Genomic DNA, 21,177 nt, shown 5'->3' with positions numbered 1-21,177 from the left:
AGTGCAAAATACACAATTTTATACGCTAAATATAACTAAATGTTCGTAGATGTTTGTAAGAACTTATTTTAAGTGATTTCAAACTTTTATCCAATAATATGTTTGGAAATCAGTACTTAGATGCCATGAATAATTTAAAATACGCTTTTACAAAAATATATGTTATGTTGAATGAAGTTATTAAATTTGATTTCATTATGGATAGATGCATGTCAAATTAGACTAGTTTAAATAAAAATATATTTAATTATAAAATTAATTAAAAATCAATAAATCTCCTAAATTGAATACACTTCACTTAAATGTTTGCAATAACTTATTTTAAATGATTTCAAACTTTTATCCAATAAATGTTTGGAAATCGTACTTAGATGACATGAATCATTTAAAATAAGCTTTTACAAAAATATATGTTATGTTGAATGAAGTTATTAAATATGATTTCATTATGGATAGATGTGTGTCAAATCAGACTAGTTTAAATATGAATATATTTAATTAGAAAAATAATTCAATTTGAAGAAGAAATATAACGAAATAAGTTTATTTTAATTAGAAAAAATAAATTATAAAGTGGGTATATTCATTCTTAATTCTTATTTAAAGAAAGATATATAAATAAAGGGTGTTTTAAGATTTTAAATAATAAAAAATTATATTACATAATATTTATCAAATAATAAATATAATTTAAGTTGTAACAGTTAATGGAGATGTGAAAGTGGTAAATGAAAGGTGTTTAGAGATTTTAAATAATAATAAATTATATTACATTATATTAAACAAAGAAAGCTATTTTTAACAAAATAATTTTAAAATAAGCTAAAATAAATAAATCCCGTTAAATAATGATGATAGGTGATATCAATAAGATTATGAGTAGGTTATTGTGAGACGAGTCTTTATCTATGAGACGAGTCAATCCTATAGATATTCACAATAAAAAGTAATACTCTTAGCATGAAAAATAATATTTTTCATAGATCACACAAATAAGAGATTTGTTTCACAAAATACGACCCGTGAGATCGTCTGATACAAGTTTTTGACTGAGATTATATATCCTTCCTTTGTTTCTATTTTTTTTTGGCCATACGAGATGACAGAGATTAAAAGAGATGGTTCATAAGACTTTCATAAAAATAACAATTGCAGAGAAAAAGTGTATCGATTAAGCAATTTGGGGAAATCAATCAAGAGACAAGTACAACAAATGCTTTCATTTCCAAAATAACGCTTCAAAGATCTTTCAACAATACCATGAAAATTATCAGATCCAAATGCTGCTCACAACTCCAAATTAACAAATAGATCCACTCCTAAGAGATACCTAAAACCAGAGATGAGAATTAAATGCAAAAAAAAAAAAAAAAAACTATACAACCATCTGAAACATGGGCGAATAGCACAGATTTTTGGTCACCCTTTACTTGATAAGTGGCTTAACCTTGAACCAGAACAATTTCATGCATAATGTACAGAAGCCGAAGGCCTTGGATAAGCCACTTTTGGTCGTGTTTCACCAGCAGCACTGCTCCTGCAATATCTAAGCCCGCTACTTGGTTGGCCATGTCGACTTAGTGGGTAATCTTTATCGTCGTTTTTTGAAGGGTCCTTTGAATCTTGGAGCTGCTCTAGAGCTGTGACAACCTCATTCATGTTCGGCCTTAACCTGGGATCCATGCATGTGCATTGAAGAGCAAGGTTAGCTGCCTTTATAGCTCGAGCCATTGAATATTGGCCATCAAGTCGAGGGTCCATGATACGGAAATTTCGGCGTTTGTTTGTAAGATAAGGTTTTGCCCATTCAACGAGATTATGTTCTCCCGGGGGACGATTCTTGTCTACTGCTTTCTTGCCGGATAAAATCTCTAGCAGTACCACACCAAAGCTGTATACATCACTCTTGGAGGTTAAATGGCCTGTGCAAGAAGAATAAATTATTTTCTTGGGACGAAATTGCCACTCGAATGAATTCTTAGAAACCAACATAAGTGGCCACAGAGATATCAGAGATAATACTGTCATGAATTCAAGCTCCGTTTAAAACAGTCAAATTGAATGGGATCCCAGGTGAAATTTATGTTCTTAAGTCACCGTCTTTTCCTTCTGAAGTAGGTATATTTCAGGAAAAAATCAACAATTTCGACCGGTCATTCCGATTTTTACTTATTCTGCATATATAGATTCCGAGCGTAATAGACCTTGTAATTCAAATTTTCAACTTGCTGTAATGGCAAGAAAGCCAGAGAGGAGTATTATGTAAAATATAAGTTTGTCATGAAAATTCATGGAATTATGTAAACTCGAGAAAACACGGTGTAGAATTTTAGTCATTTTGCTTGTTGCTAATTAGAAAGAATTTCATGTAATCTGTACCGGTTGATAGATATTCAGGAGCAGCATATCCGTAAGTTCCCATGACTCTAGTCGAGACATGGCTCTTATCACCAGTTGGCCCATCCCTGGCCAAGCCAAAGTCAGAAAGTTTGGCATTGTAGTTCTGTGAATCAACAAGCACAAAAATGAACAAAATTACGTATTAAATAATCTCAAATTGTAATTTGATTACGAGAAACCATTCTTCAACAAATGTACAAAATTCCATTAATGCTAGAGAAACAAGAAGTTACAAACCGAATCGAGAAGAATGTTAGAAGTCTTGAAATCCCGATATATTACTTTTGTCTCTGCATTGTGAAGAAAGGCTAGCCCCCTAGCAGCACCAAGAGCAATTTTCATTCTTACTCCCCATGAAAGTGGCTGGAAGTAAGAACCTCCTGATTCATCATAGACTCAAACAGTCAAACTATCTACAGGGTAAACATTTTAATAATACTTGCATTAACTTTAAACAGAGATAATGTGATTGAGATCTTAGCCAATACATCATAGTTTATGCTGAACTCACTTCTAAATAGGTGATTTTCCATGCTGCCTTTGGACATGAATTCGTAGACCAAAAGCCGGTGGTCATCCTCTAAGCAGTAACCAATTAATTTTACAAGATTAGGATGACGCAGCTGCCCAAGATAGTTGATTTCTGCCTGTTGATTTGAGTGAAACAACATAGCATCAACTACGTTTGTCAATATCCATAATTTAAATTATTATAACCATTCAAGTGAGGTGATATATATGCTCTAACTGGGAGCAGTCTGCTTATATCTGCAGCAGAGTAATCTCCGAACACAAAGATATGATAGATAACGAATTAGAAAATCGCATTTTCATTAACTTTGCATTCAATCATCACTAGAAGAGACTGTGGTTGTTATTTCGCTTGCTTTTACATAAGTCAATTCCCTGCAAGAATTACAGAAAAACCAAATCTAACAGAACATGAAAATCTTGAATCCCAACACGAAGGAAAATCTTGAATCCCAACACGAAAGAAAAGAACATGAACATGCATGGAAGCACCAGTAAACATCAGATACAAAACTAACAAACTTCCTGAGAAATGCATAGAAGAGAACCACATGAGAATTGTACATACCAACCATTCCTTGTGGCCCTGCCATCCTTCCTGGTTCAGCTTCTTCACAGCTATCACCAAACCGGATCCAGCCTTTGAAGCTGAAAGTGTATGCTCAATCCATCCCTTAAAAACCAAACCAAAACCCCCTTCCCCCAGTACACTGTCGGGACGAAAATTTCTAGTGGCTGCCTTGAGATCGTTGTATGTAAAGCTTTTCAAATTGGAAGACTGCAATATCTCACCCTCACTTCGAGGAGTTGGGGGTACAGAAGTAGAAGAACCTTTACTGCTTGAATTGCTTAAATCGGTCCCATTGCTGATACTAAACTCTGTCCCATCTTTGCTGACCATTTTAGAAGAGTTCACACCTACGTATATTATCCAGTAAAGTATACAAGCCAATAGTAATAAATATCAAGGGAAACCATGAATCGAAGAGAAATACCCGAATATTGAATTTAGGTGAAGAAAAAAAGGTTAAACGATAAACTCTTTGGTACTTTCGTTTTGAACGATGATCAGAAAGAAATGTCCATATAAATACTGATGAGAAACATAAGTGCATCCATTATCATTCAGCTTTTACAGCATTCAACTACGTTGGAACACTATACTTTCGGTAGATTATCATAGTTGCAAATAGTTTATACCATAGATCCAAGAGGAGCGTAAATGTTCAATAGTAGGAACACTTCCTTACACGAGAATCATGTCGAAAAACTAAGCTTTAAGAGAGATATTTGTTTTGCAAATAACATATTTTTTACGGGATACAATTTCGAGTAGTTCTAAGCAGTGAATTATCGTCTTTAAACAGAAAATGAAGAAAAATTGCAAACTTGTGCTCTCTTTCTCCATATTCACAGCAAGCTAAAGAAAAATATGATGTCTTCACTCATAACCAAGATTTGAAGTAAAGAAGAGTTGGAACAAATTACCTGTGTCAGAATGAAAAAGGCTCTCAGATTTAACTTGGCTACTCAGGCAAATCCCCATTACAATTCCCAAAAACAACCTAAAAAGACTAAATCTTTCTGAACAATAAACAGCTCAAAGAAACGGGCCAAAATCCACAGCCCACCTCAAGATTTTCTTTCTAACCGGTAAATGCAAAAATAACAAACTAGCTTAGCTCAGAGGCCTGAATGAACAAAAGAAAGCACCATTATCAACCCCCCTGAACCCAGATTTAGCGTAAAGACTCTGTCGATTTTCTTAATTTTGTATGGGTTTCAGCACCTGGCGTGTGTTTCTCTGCACTTCATGGTAGTTCTGGTTGAGAGAAAGAGCAAAGACACAAAACAGGCTGGATCTTGAAGAAGAATATGAGGTTTTACCAACATGGTCTTAAGGTTTTGATATTTTATTCAGCAAAAATGTGCAAATTCTTGTTTTTGTTCTTTTGCCTAGGATCGTGGAAAAAAGACTTCTTCAGACTTGTTTACAAGATTTGCGTTGACTGATAAACGTGAGGTAGGGGATCGTTATCATTACTGTGTGTGCGTGTGTGTGTGTATATATATATATATATTGAAGATTGCAAGCAATTTCGTTTCACATTGCCTTAGCTCGTACGCTTGCTCAATGATTCAACAATAATTACTTTTATGACTTTGAAATTTGTAAAAATTTTATTTTTTGTTTCATATATTTGTGTTTGTGATTTTGGCGACATTTATGAAAATAATTAAAATTTAAAAAAAATAAAGATAGTGAAATAAGACTAAATTTAATAAATATAACAAACATAAATAATTAAAAAATTATAATTTTCTCTTAAAATTGTATACCCAAAATAAATATTTATAAAATTTTGCAAAAAAATTGTTAGATATTTGCAATAATTTGAATTTGAAATTACGCTTTTTAAAAAAATTAAAGCCACTATAAACTACACAAGAGGGTTGAGGAATTTAAATGGTTTTTAACCATATAATAAATTGTTGTTTAATTATTCGGTGATGTAATCAGGTCAAACGTACTCCTTCTGCGTGGTTAAAACTAATTAATCCCATGGTTGCTGAAATGACATTAAAATTAGCACATGTTCACTTTATATAAAATGATCATAATTTGAGAGACTCTTGTACATTAAAAAAATGACAAAACTTTATATAAAACTCTATATATAGCATTCTGAATATTTGAGATGATGATCTATTTCTGTGAGACGAATCAAATCAATTCATATCTAAAATTAAAATAATATTTTTAACATAAAATATAATATTTTTCATGAATCGAGTCGATTAGATAATCGACAGATTTATAAATTTTTTTGTTGTTGAATGAGATTTTAAATTTTTATATATAATTATTTTGGACAATAGGGCCACCGAATGGCTCTCTTAATCTGGGCAACGCAATAATTTGAATAGCATGTGAGGGCGGAGGAATTTAATACGGTCGATGCCACCACTGGCATTAGATGTCGCGTTTTAATATTTGTATCACCCAGGTCTAAAGTCGTGGGTGCATTTATGAGCATAACTGCATTGCGATCAATCTTTTCCTCATTATCGGCCAACCACATGTTTATACTGGATTTGGGCTTTTTAGGTAGTTTGCAAATCATGGTAATTAAAAAAACTGCATTGGATTAACATTATGGGACAGACTTGTCCAAAAAAATGTCGTGAAAACTCGAACTTCTGACTATCAGTCCAAATTTATCTATTATATGTGCTCGAACAACTTTTTTACTAGTTTTTTGCTTTTATAATAGATAGAAAGCACAATATTTTCCTGAAATTTATGAAGGAAACAAATTTGATTTAACTGGTGAGCAGGAGAATTGAATTTGAAAAGTGTCATAAATTAGACTACTTTTTCGATAAGAAAGAGTTAATTTTATTGGTTTTAACTTGTTGTAACCAACTTGGTCCGTAGCTTTCTTAAAGTATTCGCAACTCTGAATCCATAAATTTGCTTTATCCTCTATATGGAGCTTTCTAGTTTTGTTTTTCGATTCCCGATTATCCTTTCCATTCTAAGCTAGACAACGAAATCTCAAAAACTCTTAATCTTGCTCTCATGTATCCGAGAGTCAAAAAAGTTCTTCTGGCTATAACAATGCTAGTCTCGTTATGTTCGAAAAGATTTGTTAATTTTTTTTTATATATTTCTCATATATAATGGTCTTACTCGATATCAATTTTAAAATCGATCATTTAAAAATTCGAAAATATTTTTAAATCGATATTTTTGTCTTATGGCTGGTTTTATAAAACATTAAACTTTCTCCGAGTTGTCAAGTTCACCGTGGCAAAAATATATGCCTAGTTTTTTTGCAAACCGATAATATCGCCTCGATTTTTTTGTTATTTTTAGACTTGGTAAAATTATGATAAATCAATGTATGGATAAGATCGTAGGACCGAGCGCTTGTCGCTTTACCAAAAACTATATCTGGTGGTAATGATGTAACTCAAATCTTTTAAACCGCATAGCAACTTAAGCATAACGGTTCGATCGCTCTACCAAACAGTGATAATTATTGCACCCAACAAACATAATGATTTATAACTTTAATTTTTAAAAAACTTAAATAAACGTTATATGATAATGATTATTGGAAATTTGGATGCCACGAAGTTAACGTATAGATCATCAGTTAACGTATTTTCGATCAGTTCTGAATCTATTATTACTATGTAATTAAAGTAAAGTTTTCAATACTAATTAAATTCTAATTTATTTACTGAAATTTTTATTTAAAATTACAATTATGTCCTCCATGAATTTATTTTTGTTTGTTAACTTTGTTTTAAATATTTCAATCCTATTATTATGGAGATATGATTGAATAATTAATATTGAAATAATATTCTTGATTTTGTTTAAATTTCTTTAAGTTTTTTGTTTTTTTTTTTACTTGGTGTGTAGTCAAGTGCTAGTAGTATAATATTTACTAAGGAAATAAATATGAAATATTTTTAAAATTATTTCAAAATGAGAATGAAGTAATTATTTCGAGTAAAAATTAATTACGAATCTGAAGGGTACAAATATTTTATTATTAATGTAAAGCTGAAAAATAAAGATGAAGGGATTTAGAGTAAGTCTCTTATGAGACGATCTCACGAATCTTTATCTATGAGATGAGTCAACTCTACCGATATTCACAGTAAAAAATAATACTCTTAGCATAAAAAGTAATATTTTTTATAGATGAACCAAATAAGATATTCGTATCACAAAATACGATCCGTGAGACCGTCTCATAAATTTTTTTAACATATTTGCTTTTACCAAATTTACCAAATCCAGACTATTCAATATACAGAATTATACATGATAGCAGTCATTCAACTGTACATACGGTACAGCACAACGTACAAACACTATAACATTCCTTTTTATTTTATTTATAATAATAATAATAATAAATAATATAATTAATATATATGTGTGCGTGTGTGCGCGCATTCTAAAAGTGAGGATCCAGAAACATTTCGCAACGTAAAATTGGACCATCAAGAGTTATTCTAGACTTCCTAGGGTTTTTGATAATTTCCTCCCAATTTGATCCGATTTAATGAATGTTACGATCATTCTCTATATGAATTTGTAGATGTTTATGCGTCTTTGAGCGTGGTTTTCAGTGAGCTTCAGCCCTGGGGAGTTCTAGCTGTGAAATTGATAAGTGTTCTTGCATCGATTGGATTCGTGATATGTTTCGGATGGAGGTTGACTCTTCGGCGGAATCTATCCCTCCATCCAATTATGATCTCATCCTTCAGGTATTGTCGATTCAAACTGCTCAATTTTAAGCTAAATAGTGGGAATTGTGATTAAAGTTTACATAGTAGTAGAAATGTGTTCGATTTCTGGAGAATTATGGATATGTTACGGTGTATATATTTTTACTATCGAGAGTAGGTTATGTGCTGAAATTTAACTGGATTTAGAATTGTTAACCGGGTCGTACGGAATATATAAATTTGTGTTTTTACGTGTTCCAGAGGCTCTCACGGCTGGGAGTCCCAGATGAAAATTTGAATCATGGACAGCATGGTTTAGTGGCTTATGCGAAGGACAATGGATTTCGTGTACCACAGTTGGTGTCTGCAATTTTGCCAAGTGATGAGTTGGAGGAGGGTGAAGATGTTTTCCGCGAGAGCTTGAGTTGGTTGCAGTGGTTGATGTTTGAAGGTGAGCCTGATGTGGCCTTAGAACACCTGGCGAAAACGAGTGAAAATGAACGAGGCGTTTGTGGGGCTGTTTGGGGGAATAATGATATTGCATACCGCTGTCGGACGTGTGAGCATGATCCTACATGTGCGATTTGTGTTCCTTGTTTTGAAAATGGAAACCATAAGGATCACGATTACTCTGTAATATATACAGGTGGAGGGTGCTGTGATTGTGGAGATGTTACTGCCTGGAAACGGGAAGGGTTTTGCTCGAAGCACAGAGGTGCAGAGCAGATACAACCCCTTCCTGAGAACGTTGCGAAGTCTTTGGGACCTGTTATGGACTTATTTCTCGGTTATTGGAAAAACAAGCTACAATGTGGGAAAAGGATCAATGAGGAGAGTCCTAGAACCTCTGACCATGCTGCTGAGCTTCAGAAGATTGCAGATGAGTTGACCGCTGTCGCGGTGGAGATGCTATTGAATTTTTGCAAACACAGTGAAAGTTTGCTCAGTTTTATTTCTGGGAGAGTGTACTCTTCGGTTGGTCTTTTGAATGCTCTATTGAGGGCTGAGAGTTTCATGCATGATAGTGTTGTTGGAAAGCTCCATGAGTTACTTTTGAAATTGCTGGGTGAACCCGTATTTAAATATGAATTTGCAAAAGTATTTGTAAGATATTATCCAATGATCGTAGATGAGGCCATTAAAGAGTCCACTGACACCGTATTCAGAAAATATACACTGCTGTCAACATTTTCTGTCCAAATCCTGACTGTGCCGACTCTGACACCGCGTCTAGTGGAGGAAATGAATCTGATGGACATGCTGTTGCAATGCTTAGAAAATATATTTGTTGCTTGTGCCAGAGATGATGGAAGGCTTCAGGTAGTGTAATTATTTTCTTCACGTTCATTTCTACTTGTGCGTACTGCACATTTAATCTTACACTCCTGTAATGTTTACATGAACTGTTTTTTCTTCATGTGGTGGTGATTTATCAACTGCTAGCTGTGAAAATTTCCTTGGAAGTTGAAAAGTTAAGTTTGCTAGTCCTGTGGAGCATAATACAATATATATTCATGTTTTTTTTGCCTTCTGTGAATTTTGGCCTCATTGCTTATGCATGCTCTAAATTATTCGGAATCAAAATTTAGTTTTCTCCACTTTCCTTTGTTTATTTGTTGGCTGCCCTATTTGCAACCTAATAACAACTCTAATTCTAGTGTTCCCTACCATCGGATGTGTATTACGGTTCATTAGGTACTCCAATACTATCATCTCTCCGACATTGGTGTAACCAGAGTTTTAAAATTTTGATGTTGTAATCACTTGTATATCGAGCTTCTGATTTAGGATTTGGTTTCAAAGTCGTAGTAAATTTGTTTAGTTATGGTTCTTCTCAAGTATTTTTAATGGTGTTCTCTATATTATTTGAACCCTACGGGAAAATGTTCAATTCAGCTGCTTTTCAGGTTGCTAAATGGGCACCCTTGTATGAAACTTCTCTTCGTGTCGTTGAAGATATTAGGTTTGTGATGAGCCATGCAGTTGTACCCAAGTATTTATGCAACAGCCGACGAGATTTAGTTAAGATGTGGATGAGATTACTGGCTTCCGTGCAAGGGATGAATGCTCAGAAGCGAGAAATGGGCAATCACATAGAAGAAGAAAATGAGAATGTTCATTTGCCTTTTGTATTATGTCACTCTATATCCAACATCCTCTCTCTTTTAGTGGCTGGGGCATTTTCAGTGAGTAGCAATTTGGATACTAGGGAAGAAGCTTCCTTCGGTGCATATGAACTAGAGCGTGAAGACCAAGAGAGCCCAAGACTTGCAAAGGTGGGAAGGCTATCGCAGGAAAGCTATGTCAGTAGTATTATGGGGAAATGCTCGTCAGATTATGGGTCCAAGGCTGTGGACTGTTTCCCTTTACCATCATCTGCTTTGTGGTTGTTGCATGAGTGCTTGAGATCTATGGAAAATTGGTTGGGATTGGATAATACAGTTGGGACCTTCGGTGCCGCGTCCCTGAAAACAAATAATTGCTCTGGTAATAATTTTTTTGCTCTGAAAAGAACGCTTTCTAAGTTTAGAAGAGGCAGATATATGTTTAAATCATCCAGTATATCCTATAGTAAGCTTTCTACTTCAAGTGAAGCTCATGATAGACTAAGTAACCTTGGTATAGGGTCGGAATGTGGTGCTTCCACGGGACAAGAAGCTGGATTTGATGACCATATGCTAGATGGAGAAAGCACCAGTGAACTAGAAAGGCTACGAGTCCTGTGTTTATCAGACTGGCCTGATATCACATTTGATGTTAGTTCACAAGAAATCTCAATCAATATTCCAATTCATCGGCTGCTTTCAATGGTCCTACGAACTGCTCTCAAACTATGTTATGGTGAATCTATCTCATCATCTTTTCTCAATGCTGGCTCTGCTGACCAATCTCTTGCCAGATCCAGTGACTTCCTCGGCCAGATTTTAGAAGGCTGCCACCCTTATGGGTTTTCTGCTTTTGTGATGGAGCATCCTTTGAGAATAAGGGTTTTCTGTGCTGAGGTACATGCTGGGATGTGGCGCAGGAATGGTGATGCACCTATATTATTTAGCGAGTGGTATCGCTCAGTTCGATGGTGTGTTGACCTCTGAATTCGATTAAGAATTTGTCCGTCTAAGATTATACAGATTCCTTTTGGAGTATCCCCTTGACATTTTTCTTTATTACTATTAATTTTTATCCTGGCCTAAATTATTTCTTCACTTTGGCTTTCTTCAGGTCTGAACAGGGTCAGGAACTTGATCTCTTCTTGCTCCAGTGCTGCGCTGCATTATCTCCAGCTGATTTTTTCATCAAGAGAATTCTTGGACGTTTTGGGCTGGCAGACTACCTATCTCTGAAACTCGAGCAGTCAAGCGAGTATATAATTTCTCATTCAATTTTCCCTTCTGGGCAATTTTTGCAAAAATGGAGCAGTCATTTACAAATATTCCCTGTGTTACCGATTATTGACATTTGGATGTTGTCGATTGAGATAATGTGAACCATATTTTCGATGACTATACCTATCTTTGAAGTGTGAATTAACATGGCATTTTAGTAGTTATTAAATGCTTCTTTCTATGTTTCCATAACTGTTCAATTTCGCAAAATGAAATAACTAGTTTATTTCAGTATTATTCGAATTCTTAATCTGTTTCTAAAGAAGCTCTTATCAGCATGAGCATAGCCATGGCAATATTATTTTACGAGACATATGATTGTGAAATGAAGAATGGCTACTTTTTGCACCTCATTGAATAACATTTTATGTATTCTGTGGTTTTTTTTATCTGCTGCTTGAATAGACTACCATTATTGGCTGCAGATCTTTGTGTTCTGGCGTATCTGTTTAAACCTTAATCAGATACTTTCCTGAAACATAGCCTAGAATCAGATCTGTGACCAATTCATGGATGACCGTATTGACAATTCTGCAATCCTTTCTTCATGCTGAAGAAGAGTAATTTTTTTCTTAAAAAAAAGTAATTTTTACAACTACTCATGTGATTAATTTTTTGCATGATTTTGGTGTTTCAGGTACGAACCAATTCTAGTTACTGAAATGCTTGCTCTTCTAATACAAATAGTGAAAGAAAGAAGATTTTGTGGGTTAACAACTGCTGAATGCTTGCAAAAAGAGTTGGTATATAAGCTTTCAATTGGAGATGCCACTCGGAGTCAGCTTGTCAAATCTCTTCCTCGAGATCTTTCCAAAATTGATAAAATTCAAGAAGTGTTGGACACAGTTGCTGAATATTCACATCCTTCTGGCATGACTCAGGTTTGAGCTCTATCTCAAGACAATGTTATTTTTGAGTTGAGCAATCATTGATGGCCACTCTGATTTTCTGTGATTAGGGGATGTATAGACTTCTTTCCCCGTACTGGAAGGAGCTGGATTTATACCATCCTCGGTGGAATTCTAGGGATCTACAGGCTGCGGAGGAAAGATACTCGCGGTTCTGTAATGTTTCTGCATTGACAAATCAACTTCCTAGATGGACAAAGATTTATTATCCTCTCAGGGATTTAGCTAAAATCGCCACCTGCAGAACACTTGCTGAAATTGTTCGTGCTGTTCTGTTTTATTCTGTTCATACTGAAAAGCTCATGTCATCACGTGCTCCAGATGGAGTTCTTTTAACTGGGTTACATTTGTTGGCATTGGCCCTAGATGTATGTCGGGTTCATAAGGAATCTGGTGATCCATTATGTTGCGAGGGTGATGTTATCCCATTTTTGGCATTTGCCAGTGAAGAAATATCCACAAGCGACTATGGTGATCAGAGTATGTTGTCACTCCTTGTATCGCTGATGAGAATGCATGAGAAAGAAAATGCGGAGAACTTTACGGAAGCTGGAAAATTTAGTCTCTCATCTTTGGTATCAAGTCTACTCGATAAGTTTGCCGAGCTTGAACCTGGATGCATGACCAAATTGCAAAAACTTGCGCCTGAAAGTGCCAATCATTTTCCAAATTCTGTGAATAATAGTTTCAAAGAGACAGAGTCTACTTCTGAAAGCTCAAAGCTCAAAGCAAAGTCTCGAGAAAGACAAGCTGCTATTTTGGTAAGATCGCAATTTTGGGTTTAATTAATTTTTTACTTTAAAAAGGCTGAACTATGGTTGAAGCTCTGCTAGCCTGCCATATCTTTTCATATCATTGTCTTTTGCGAAGGATGAAAGAAACTGTGATTGAAATATGTTGGGGAATTTCACTCTCTATTTTTCACAAAACTAAGCTTTTATAAATTAGAATGTTGATGTTTGGCCATTTTTCCATCTGATACAAGTCAATATGCAGGTGCATTTAACATTTATCATGATAACAAATTTTGCTAGCCTCCATGAATATGCAAAGGCAAATTAGTTTCAAAGCCCTTCTTAATAGTTAGTTGGCCATAATATCAACTTTTGTGTGTTGATGATTTTGCTTAGTCGATGACTGGTAGGCAGTTAGGATTCAAGTTCCTTGGTAGGGTGACATGGTCCTATTTCATAGTCAGGCAACATTGAATATAATTCAATATATTTTGAGCTCTGTTGCTTTTATGTTTAGCTTGTTTGTGTTGTGATATTATCTAGTGATTCATGTTAAATTATCGTTTCTAAATTCTGATGCACAGGAAAGAATGAGAGATCAACAGTCCAAGTTTTTGGAGAGCTTTAATTCCAATGCAGATGACAAGATGGATGATGCCAAATCTGAGGGAGAAGTGTGTGATTCTGAAACTAGTAATCAAATGCAAGATTCTGTTCGAGTCAGTTGCTCTCTCTGCCATGATCCCAAATCGAGAAGTCCTGTATCATTCTTAGTTCTTCTTCAGGTAAAAATTTACCTCCTCAATTTTCATCGATGTCAAGAGGTTGTGCGCCAATCAATTTAAATACTACTGTTAGTCATTTGACATATATTATGCATCATTATTATTCCTCCTACTTTTTGCTATAGAAATCCCGGCTCCTGAGTTTTGTCGACAAAGGGCCCCCTTCTTGGGAACAAGTTCTCCAGTCTGGCAAAGGGCATGTTTCTAGCAGCCCCGCCACTTATAATGGTATATTACCGGTCAATATTTCAGATGGCTTCAATATGATTTCATCTTCTCAGTTAATTGATGTAGTTCAGAGTGCTTTGAACGATCTTGCTTCCTTGGGACGACCAGCGGAAGTTGATTCTTTTCTGCAATTTGTTAAGGCTAGATTCCCTTCCCTTAAGAATGTTCAGCTCCCTTGCATGTCAACAGACAAGGTGGAGGGGACAGCGCCCTCTCTTGAGGCATTTGAAGAACGCATGTATCTGTTGATCAAGAGATCTCCATCCGATTTGAACAACTCAGATTCCCCAAATAAAGATGGAATCTTTTTAGCCACTGAAAGTGACACGGAAAAAAGTTGCGGTGCGGAATCTCTTTTGTTGGGTAAATACATTGCTGCGCTATCTAAAGAACCAACAGATTGTCCGTCAGCTTCACAGAATGTTCACTCTCGCAGTAATCAGATGCAGTCAGAAGCCAATATATGGCATTTAGAACACGATAAATTTGGTCCTGCTGGTAGTGATGGGATTTATGTTTCTTCCTGTGGGCATGCAGTGCATCAAGGATGTCTTGATCGTTATTTATCATCACTCAGGGAAAGGTATACCTTTTTCGTATCCCACCGCCACAACACCAATAGAAAAAACCACACACAGACACTCTCACAAATGTCACACATCATCCGGACTTGCTAGAGCATTCTACTCCACCTACCATTTGAAATATCTAAGCTTCATGTCTAGCGAAAAACCTGACTAAAATACAAAACCGTCTGAAACAGCACAAGCACTGTGACTTCTTTGGTTTATCTCTTAGTGAAGAAATCAAAGCAGGCTCCAACCAGACTGTTGATGCTACTACATAGTTGTTAGAGCAGTAGAGTGGCTGCACTTTCCTTTTCTTTGATGACATTGTCAATCAAATATGAGTCAGTAGTAAAAGTTTACCACAATGCATATGAAGAACCTTTGTCACGTGCCTTTCCAGAAGAATGAATATGTGAAGCATATTTTTCCTTTTAATATTATATAATAACTTCCACAATCAATTTTCAGGCCCTAAAACACGAATCTATTTTTTGAAATTGCTTTGTCATTTTTTCGCAATTAGATTATGGTCTCTTAACTTAATGCTATGTAGTTGGATGTTCTTAATGTATCTTACGTCAGAGCTAGTTTGACATTTGATACATTTTAAATAGGTCTGTAATGTTGAGTGGGACAGTTAAGCCTCTAGGATTGCCATCTTTCTCTGCTTTCTCTTCCACATATCTGAATATCTTGCTCATACCTGAAAACGTGAGTTTTACTGCCAACTTGTCATGTACAGCAACAATGATATGATTACATTGGCCTCCAGATTAAAAGACTAAATGTCATCATTATCACCCCACCATAAAAATTTATTTTTGGTTTTATACACGAAAATGAATTTAAAGGATTAGTTTGCTTACTTTGCTATGAATGCAGATACATAAGAAGAATTGTGTTCGAAGGAGGGCACATTGTGGATCCAGATCAGGTAAGACCTCTTTATCCATCTTGAACCTTTGGGTGTAAGGATTTTAAAATTGTTTTGATGATAGTCAAACCATTTGTCAGGGCGAGTTTCTCTGTCCAGTGTGTAGAGGACTTGCAAATGCTGTTCTCCCAGCGTTGCCTGGAGATCTGAGAAAGATTCCTCAGCCTTCAGTTGTTTCGACTAGAAATTTTATGGATGTTGGTTTCCCTCCAACCTCATCAGACATGGTCGGTTCACTACGCCTTCAAAATGCGTTGTCACTAGTACAAACTGCCGCAAATGTTGCTGGAAGTAATGAAAGTCTAACAGCTTTTCCAGCGCGAAATGTGAGCATAATATCGAATCTTGAACCTATCCTTCGTTTGTTGTGTGGAGTGTACTATCCAGGCCAGGACAAGATTTTAGAAACTGGCAGGGTAAGCAACTCATTGATTCTGTGGGATACACTAAGGTACTCCCTCATATCAACTGAAATTGCTGCTCGGTCAAGAAAGAGTTCATTGAGTTCAAATTACAGCCTTGACACGTTGTATCGGGAACTTAACTCTTCTAGTGGTTTTATATTATCCTTGCTCATGCATGCTACTCAAACCATTCGAACATCAAATTCTCTAACTGTCCTTTTAAGATTAAGAGGCATTCAGCTTTGTGCCAAGTCTTTATGCTGTGGCACTTCTCCAAATGAGTATTCCAGTCACTTTTGTCAACGAGGAGGTATGGTTCCTAGTGCTGGTTTAATTTCGCCAAATGATATTCCTCAAGATTGCTTCTTGAAATTATACTTATGAAATGACATCTCACGTTGTTTTAAGGAAATCGGTTGATCTTATAATTGTTTTATTATTGTCGGGCATTAAATGGAAATGTGATCTATATGTATTTCTTTGAAGCTGTCTTATCTCAGATGTTAAGACACGACATCATCATCAATTTGGGTTCCTTTGCACGGATGTTTCATTGTTATTTACTTATTTTCAACTTTTTATTGCATCTTATTATTATTTAGCGAAATTGAGACTGCTTCAAAAATTTGAATGGAGAATAAAGTTTTTTCTTTTCCTTTATTGAACACAGAATTTATTGATAAATAAATAGATAGAGATACGCAATAAGAGTATAACAAATCATTTCAGTCCACCAATAGGTTGACATCTCAATCAGAATGTGTCCTGATGCAAACAAGTTGCACATTTGTGTATGCTATATAGGTTTCCATTCAATCAATAATGAACTAAACAGGTTTGTTTTGAGGTCTTTATACAATTATTCCTAAAGTGGAATCCATTATTTGATGTTCTTCCCCAGTTGAGATGCATCTTCTTCTATTCCTTCAAAGATCTGCCTGTTCTTTTCTTTCCAAGGCTCCAATAAATTGGCGTTATCACTAACTTCCATGATTATCTGAATTTTTTATCTCTTCTAAACACAAAATCAGTTCCCGCAGATGTATTGCATTTTATGTCCATTTGCATGATACATCTTTAATCTGACCCACTCAATATGATGACCTACTTGTGAATTTAAATGAATAAAAAATGCATAGCTTGTGAGATTAAAGAGAATGGAGTCAAGGTTTAGTGCTTATATAGTAGAAGTTATATTGCCAACGAACTTTTGTCTCTCTTTCTAGACATTTTTTTTCGTTACTACATTTGAAGTGTATTACATTATGGTTTTCAGGTAGTATGCTTTATATATTAGACAATGCTGAAGCAGCAGTTCAGTATCCAGACACCCAGTTATGGAGACGCCTGTCTGAGCCCATCCTTGCCTGTGATGCCTTTTCATCATTAATGTGGACACTCTTCTGTCTTCCGTGGCCAATTTTATCATGCAAGGAATCCTTTACGTCTCTTGTTCATGCTTTTTATACTGTTTCTGTGACTCAGGTGAAAAAGTACTTATCTTGATTGACCTGTAAAAGATATAAACTTGCTATGTTTTCCTGAACTTTTGTTTAATCTTGTGCAACAGGCTATACTTACTTATTACAGAAAAAAACAAGGCATTATATGTGGATTGGGATGCCATGATTGTTTGATAACTGACATCTACAAAGCTGTGGGGGAATACGGAGAAGTTGCGGAGTGTTTTGATTCCTATTATGTTGATGCTACTTACGACATCTATGATTCGATCCGTAGCCTTACCTTTCCTTATTTGCGTAGATGTGTGTTACTTTGGAAACTAATAAATTGTTCAAATTCGATCCCATTCAACAATGGGATTCATACGTGGGGTGGATCTCAATATGCAGAAGGTGCTAATAACCCTGCGGAAGAGCTTCCTGAGGTTGAAAAGCTTGAAAAGATGTTCGGCATTCCCCCACTTGGTGTCATTATTGCTGATAAAAAATTGAGATTCACAGCTTCGAGATGGATGCGCCATTTTTCTGAAGCGTTGAGATTTCATAAATCCCAGTGTCTAGTGAGATGTACTCCTTCAGTCCCATTTAAGCTGATGCTTTTGCCTCATCTTTACCAGGATTTGTTGCAGAGGTGGGGTTGTTGGCCAATGGTGTATCATAATTTTGCTTATTTTTGCATGAATTTATCAATGATGTGGGAGACTGTCAAACATCAGGTGTATAAAAAAACGTTGCCCTGACTGTGGAGCTTTAAAGGAGGAGCCTGCTTTGTGCTTGCTGTGTGGTAAATTGTGCTCACCTAGCTGGAAAACATGCTGCAGGTTATAACACTATCTTATTTTAGATGTAAATTAATTAATGTTCATTCATGCTCGTAACATATACTATGTTCCTTTTTTCATTGAGCTCTGTCTAAATTTTTTACTCTGTTCCTTTTTTCTCAAGGGGAACTGGTTGTCAGACTCATGCTATGGCCTGTGGTGCTGGTATTGGTGTGTTCCTCTTGATTAGAGTACGTTGTATATTTTACAAGATTTTTGCTACTTTCTTGTCAGTATGTGTTAACCTCAATTGGTTATCTTCATATCTGGTATGGAGCTTTAGTGTCATCCGGATAATGATAAACTTTTACAATATATTGTCACAGAGAACTACTATCTTGCTTCAGAGATCTGCACGCCAGGCACCTTGGCCATCTCCCTACTTGGATGCATTTGGTGAAGAGGTAAATTGGTTTTTCTAAAAGCTTATGGTACCTGAATAATTAGTTTTTCACCTAATTATTTAGCTTCCCTAGATGAAAGCTGCCTTTTCCATTTTACAGTATTTCCCTTCATTCTTGCAGGATGTTGAAATGCATAGAGGGAAGCCATTGTTTTTGAATGAAGAACGTTATGCAGCTTTGACTCATATGGTAAATGGCTATGGTTTCTTTCCCCTCGTGATTGTATTTTGAATTTTTGTATAAGACCTAGCTCTTGGCTTTAAATGCAGTTTTATGACCTTGCTGCTTTGTTTAAGCATATGCACTTTCCTCTGACATTATCATGAATAAAAATCCGTAGCCATGATTGAATGAAATATCTTTAGTTATTTTATTCCCATTTGCAATTCTATGCTATTCGGTTCATTTTATCGAGGATTACATGGTATCATGCCAGTGATTTTCAGCTGTACTTATGACCAAGTCATGCCTCTTCTGATATTTGGTGGGGAAATTTTTCTACGACTTTGAGATACAATACCCTTAACTTTGAAGCACATTTTTGAGTTGAGATAATAATTATTCTAATACGCTTCTTGTCAATACTTCTGTTTCTATCTGCCTTAAATTTTTTATTATGCCATCTAGGTGGCTTCTCATGGGCTTGATCGAAGTTCAAAGGTGCTTCGGCAAACGACAACTGGCTCTTCTTTTGTGTTTTAGCTCATGGACGTGCAATTGAAACAATGATTCTGGTGAGTTTTGGGTTTACGCATGGATTGTGGCCATTATGTTCTTGGTGTTTAACTTGTTCTCCAGAATAATTTTTATTAGTTTCTGAATGATTTTTGCAAGGCTGTATATATTTGGACTATTCTGTTAAATCCAAAGAAATTCAATTCTCCATACCTCCAGATTCATACTCAAACCGAGGATCTGAGGGGCCATAGCAGTGATTGGTTTTTGTACATAATAGCTTGAGGTAGGTATGGTTTTAGATTGTTGAAAGGATATCTTTACTTTGTTTTGTTCACTGGCGTCCTCGTGTGAAGTGAATTAACTTTTTCGCAGGTAAATTTAGGTTTTGCGGGGGGTGGGTGGGTGTGGTTTGGGGGGGGGGGGGGGGGGGGAGGGTGGTTGCTGTCATCTGTCTTCTTACCAGTTACCCTCTGTACAGTTCAGGAAACTCGATGTTGTGTAAAGTCCCCAACATTTTGTGATTGCTATATATTAATTGATTTCATCCTTGTTTATCGTATAATTGGGGTGTATAGTGAATTCGGTCTAATTATTAGTGTTCGTTTGGTTGGAGAAGCACGACACTTTTTTTTAATTTAACAGTGTTCGTTTGGTTGGAGAAGTATTAACACTTGTTTTTTTTTTTTGAGAAAAAAAAAACAAGTCTTAGGAATTAAAAACACTTTTACGGGCGGAAAACACTTCAAAAATATAGTACTTGATTCCAAAAGCTGTTTTAAAAAAATTGCTTAAAATTGTTTTTTGGAGTTATATGTTTTTGTTTTGAACTTCCGTTTTTATTTAAAAATCAAAATAAAATCATTTTTAACATTTATTCAAACATTAAATCAAACAAAAGTATTTTAATAATAAAAACACTGAAAAGGGTTGAACTTAAAATTTTGATATAGAAAAATTCAAATAATAATTAAAAACGAAACATTTTTGTTTTTTTAATAATTAAAACAATTAACAATGGTGTAATGAATCTAGGAAATTATTGAGTGTGTTGTATTGCGTAATGGCTAGTAATGCAGCAAATGGATTGCGCTGGCATGAAATATTAAATTATGCGTATTCGTTTTAACATATTTTCAAATTTTTTAAATATAATTTATAAATTGTATCGATTTAATTAATATTTATATTTTTTTTGAAGGATTTAATTAATATTTATAAATATATAAAAAAATATTTGATGTAATAAACAGATCTTAATTCGATTTAAGTTCAAATTAAATGAGTTGAACTCAAATTCAAACTTTAAATCGAGTGAAACCTAATGTAGAGTTTGGGCCGATTAAGTGTGTTTGGGCAAGAGGATTTCATTATAAAATTTAAAAAGTGAATTTGAAATTGAAGTAAAACTATATATTTTATGTTTAGCAAACATGAAGGACTTCAATCCTTGATTATAACTTTGAGCCAAAATACATGCACTAGATTTGAAACCAAATCTATTCAAATCTTTCAATTCAAATACAACCTAAAATAATTGAATTCAAGATCCAATAAGGAAAATGATTAATATTCATTTTGATTTGATTAACTTTTTACCAAACAATAGCTAATTTTTACCTGATTAGATTTGGATCCATTAACCCAGATGGCCTTAACTGGGCACCATTACCCTTAACCACATT

The 21,177-nt window shown here is 35.1% G+C and overlaps 2 protein-coding genes across 4 annotated transcripts; one reads left to right on the top strand and one right to left on the bottom strand.

Annotated features, from left to right (window-relative positions):
* Nucleotides 1–1,205: 1,205 nt before the first annotated feature.
* LOC142551819 (receptor-like cytoplasmic kinase 176) lies at nt 1,206–4,955 on the bottom strand. Its single transcript, XM_075661238.1, has 6 exons — nt 4,420–4,955; nt 3,500–3,849; nt 2,912–3,047; nt 2,638–2,780; nt 2,380–2,503; nt 1,206–1,922 (listed from the first exon to the last, which is right to left on the bottom strand). The coding sequence occupies exons 1-6, from the start codon at nt 4,475–4,477 to the stop codon at nt 1,465–1,467; spliced, it is 1,269 nt and encodes a 422-aa protein (XP_075517353.1). The 5' UTR covers nt 4,478–4,955; the 3' UTR covers nt 1,206–1,464.
* Nucleotides 4,956–7,912: 2,957 nt separating this feature from the next.
* Nucleotides 7,913–20,099, top strand: LOC142551818 (E3 ubiquitin-protein ligase PRT6-like). Of its 3 annotated transcripts, XR_012821625.1 has the most exons (19): nt 7,913–8,223; nt 8,446–9,504; nt 10,092–11,260; nt 11,404–11,544; nt 12,205–12,448; nt 12,526–13,236; nt 13,794–13,994; nt 14,120–14,805; nt 15,674–15,725; nt 15,806–16,439; nt 17,406–17,614; nt 17,700–18,223; nt 18,309–18,413; nt 18,538–18,604; nt 18,740–18,817; nt 18,938–19,006; nt 19,445–19,551; nt 19,652–19,778; nt 19,974–20,099. XR_012821625.1 is itself a non-coding variant. In XM_075661237.1 (18 exons), the coding sequence occupies exons 1-18, from the start codon at nt 8,155–8,157 to the stop codon at nt 19,517–19,519; spliced, it is 5,955 nt and encodes a 1,984-aa protein (XP_075517352.1). In that variant the 5' UTR covers nt 7,913–8,154; the 3' UTR covers nt 19,520–19,542. The 3 variants fall into 3 exon arrangements, 1 of the variants encoding a protein (XP_075517352.1); XR_012821624.1 differs by having other exon boundaries at nt 19,445–19,778; XM_075661237.1 differs by lacking the exons at nt 19,652–19,778; nt 19,974–20,099 and having other exon boundaries at nt 10,092–10,671; nt 10,810–11,260; nt 19,445–19,542.
* The last annotated feature ends 1,078 nt before the right edge of the window (nt 20,100–21,177 follow it).

This window comes from Primulina tabacum, chromosome 7 (genome assembly GCF_025594145.1).
Source record: "Primulina tabacum isolate GXHZ01 chromosome 7, ASM2559414v2, whole genome shotgun sequence".
NCBI lineage: Eukaryota > Viridiplantae > Streptophyta > Magnoliopsida > Lamiales > Gesneriaceae > Primulina > Primulina tabacum.
Note: the sequence above shows the minus strand (reverse complement) of the source record. Positions and strands in the feature narration are given on the sequence as shown.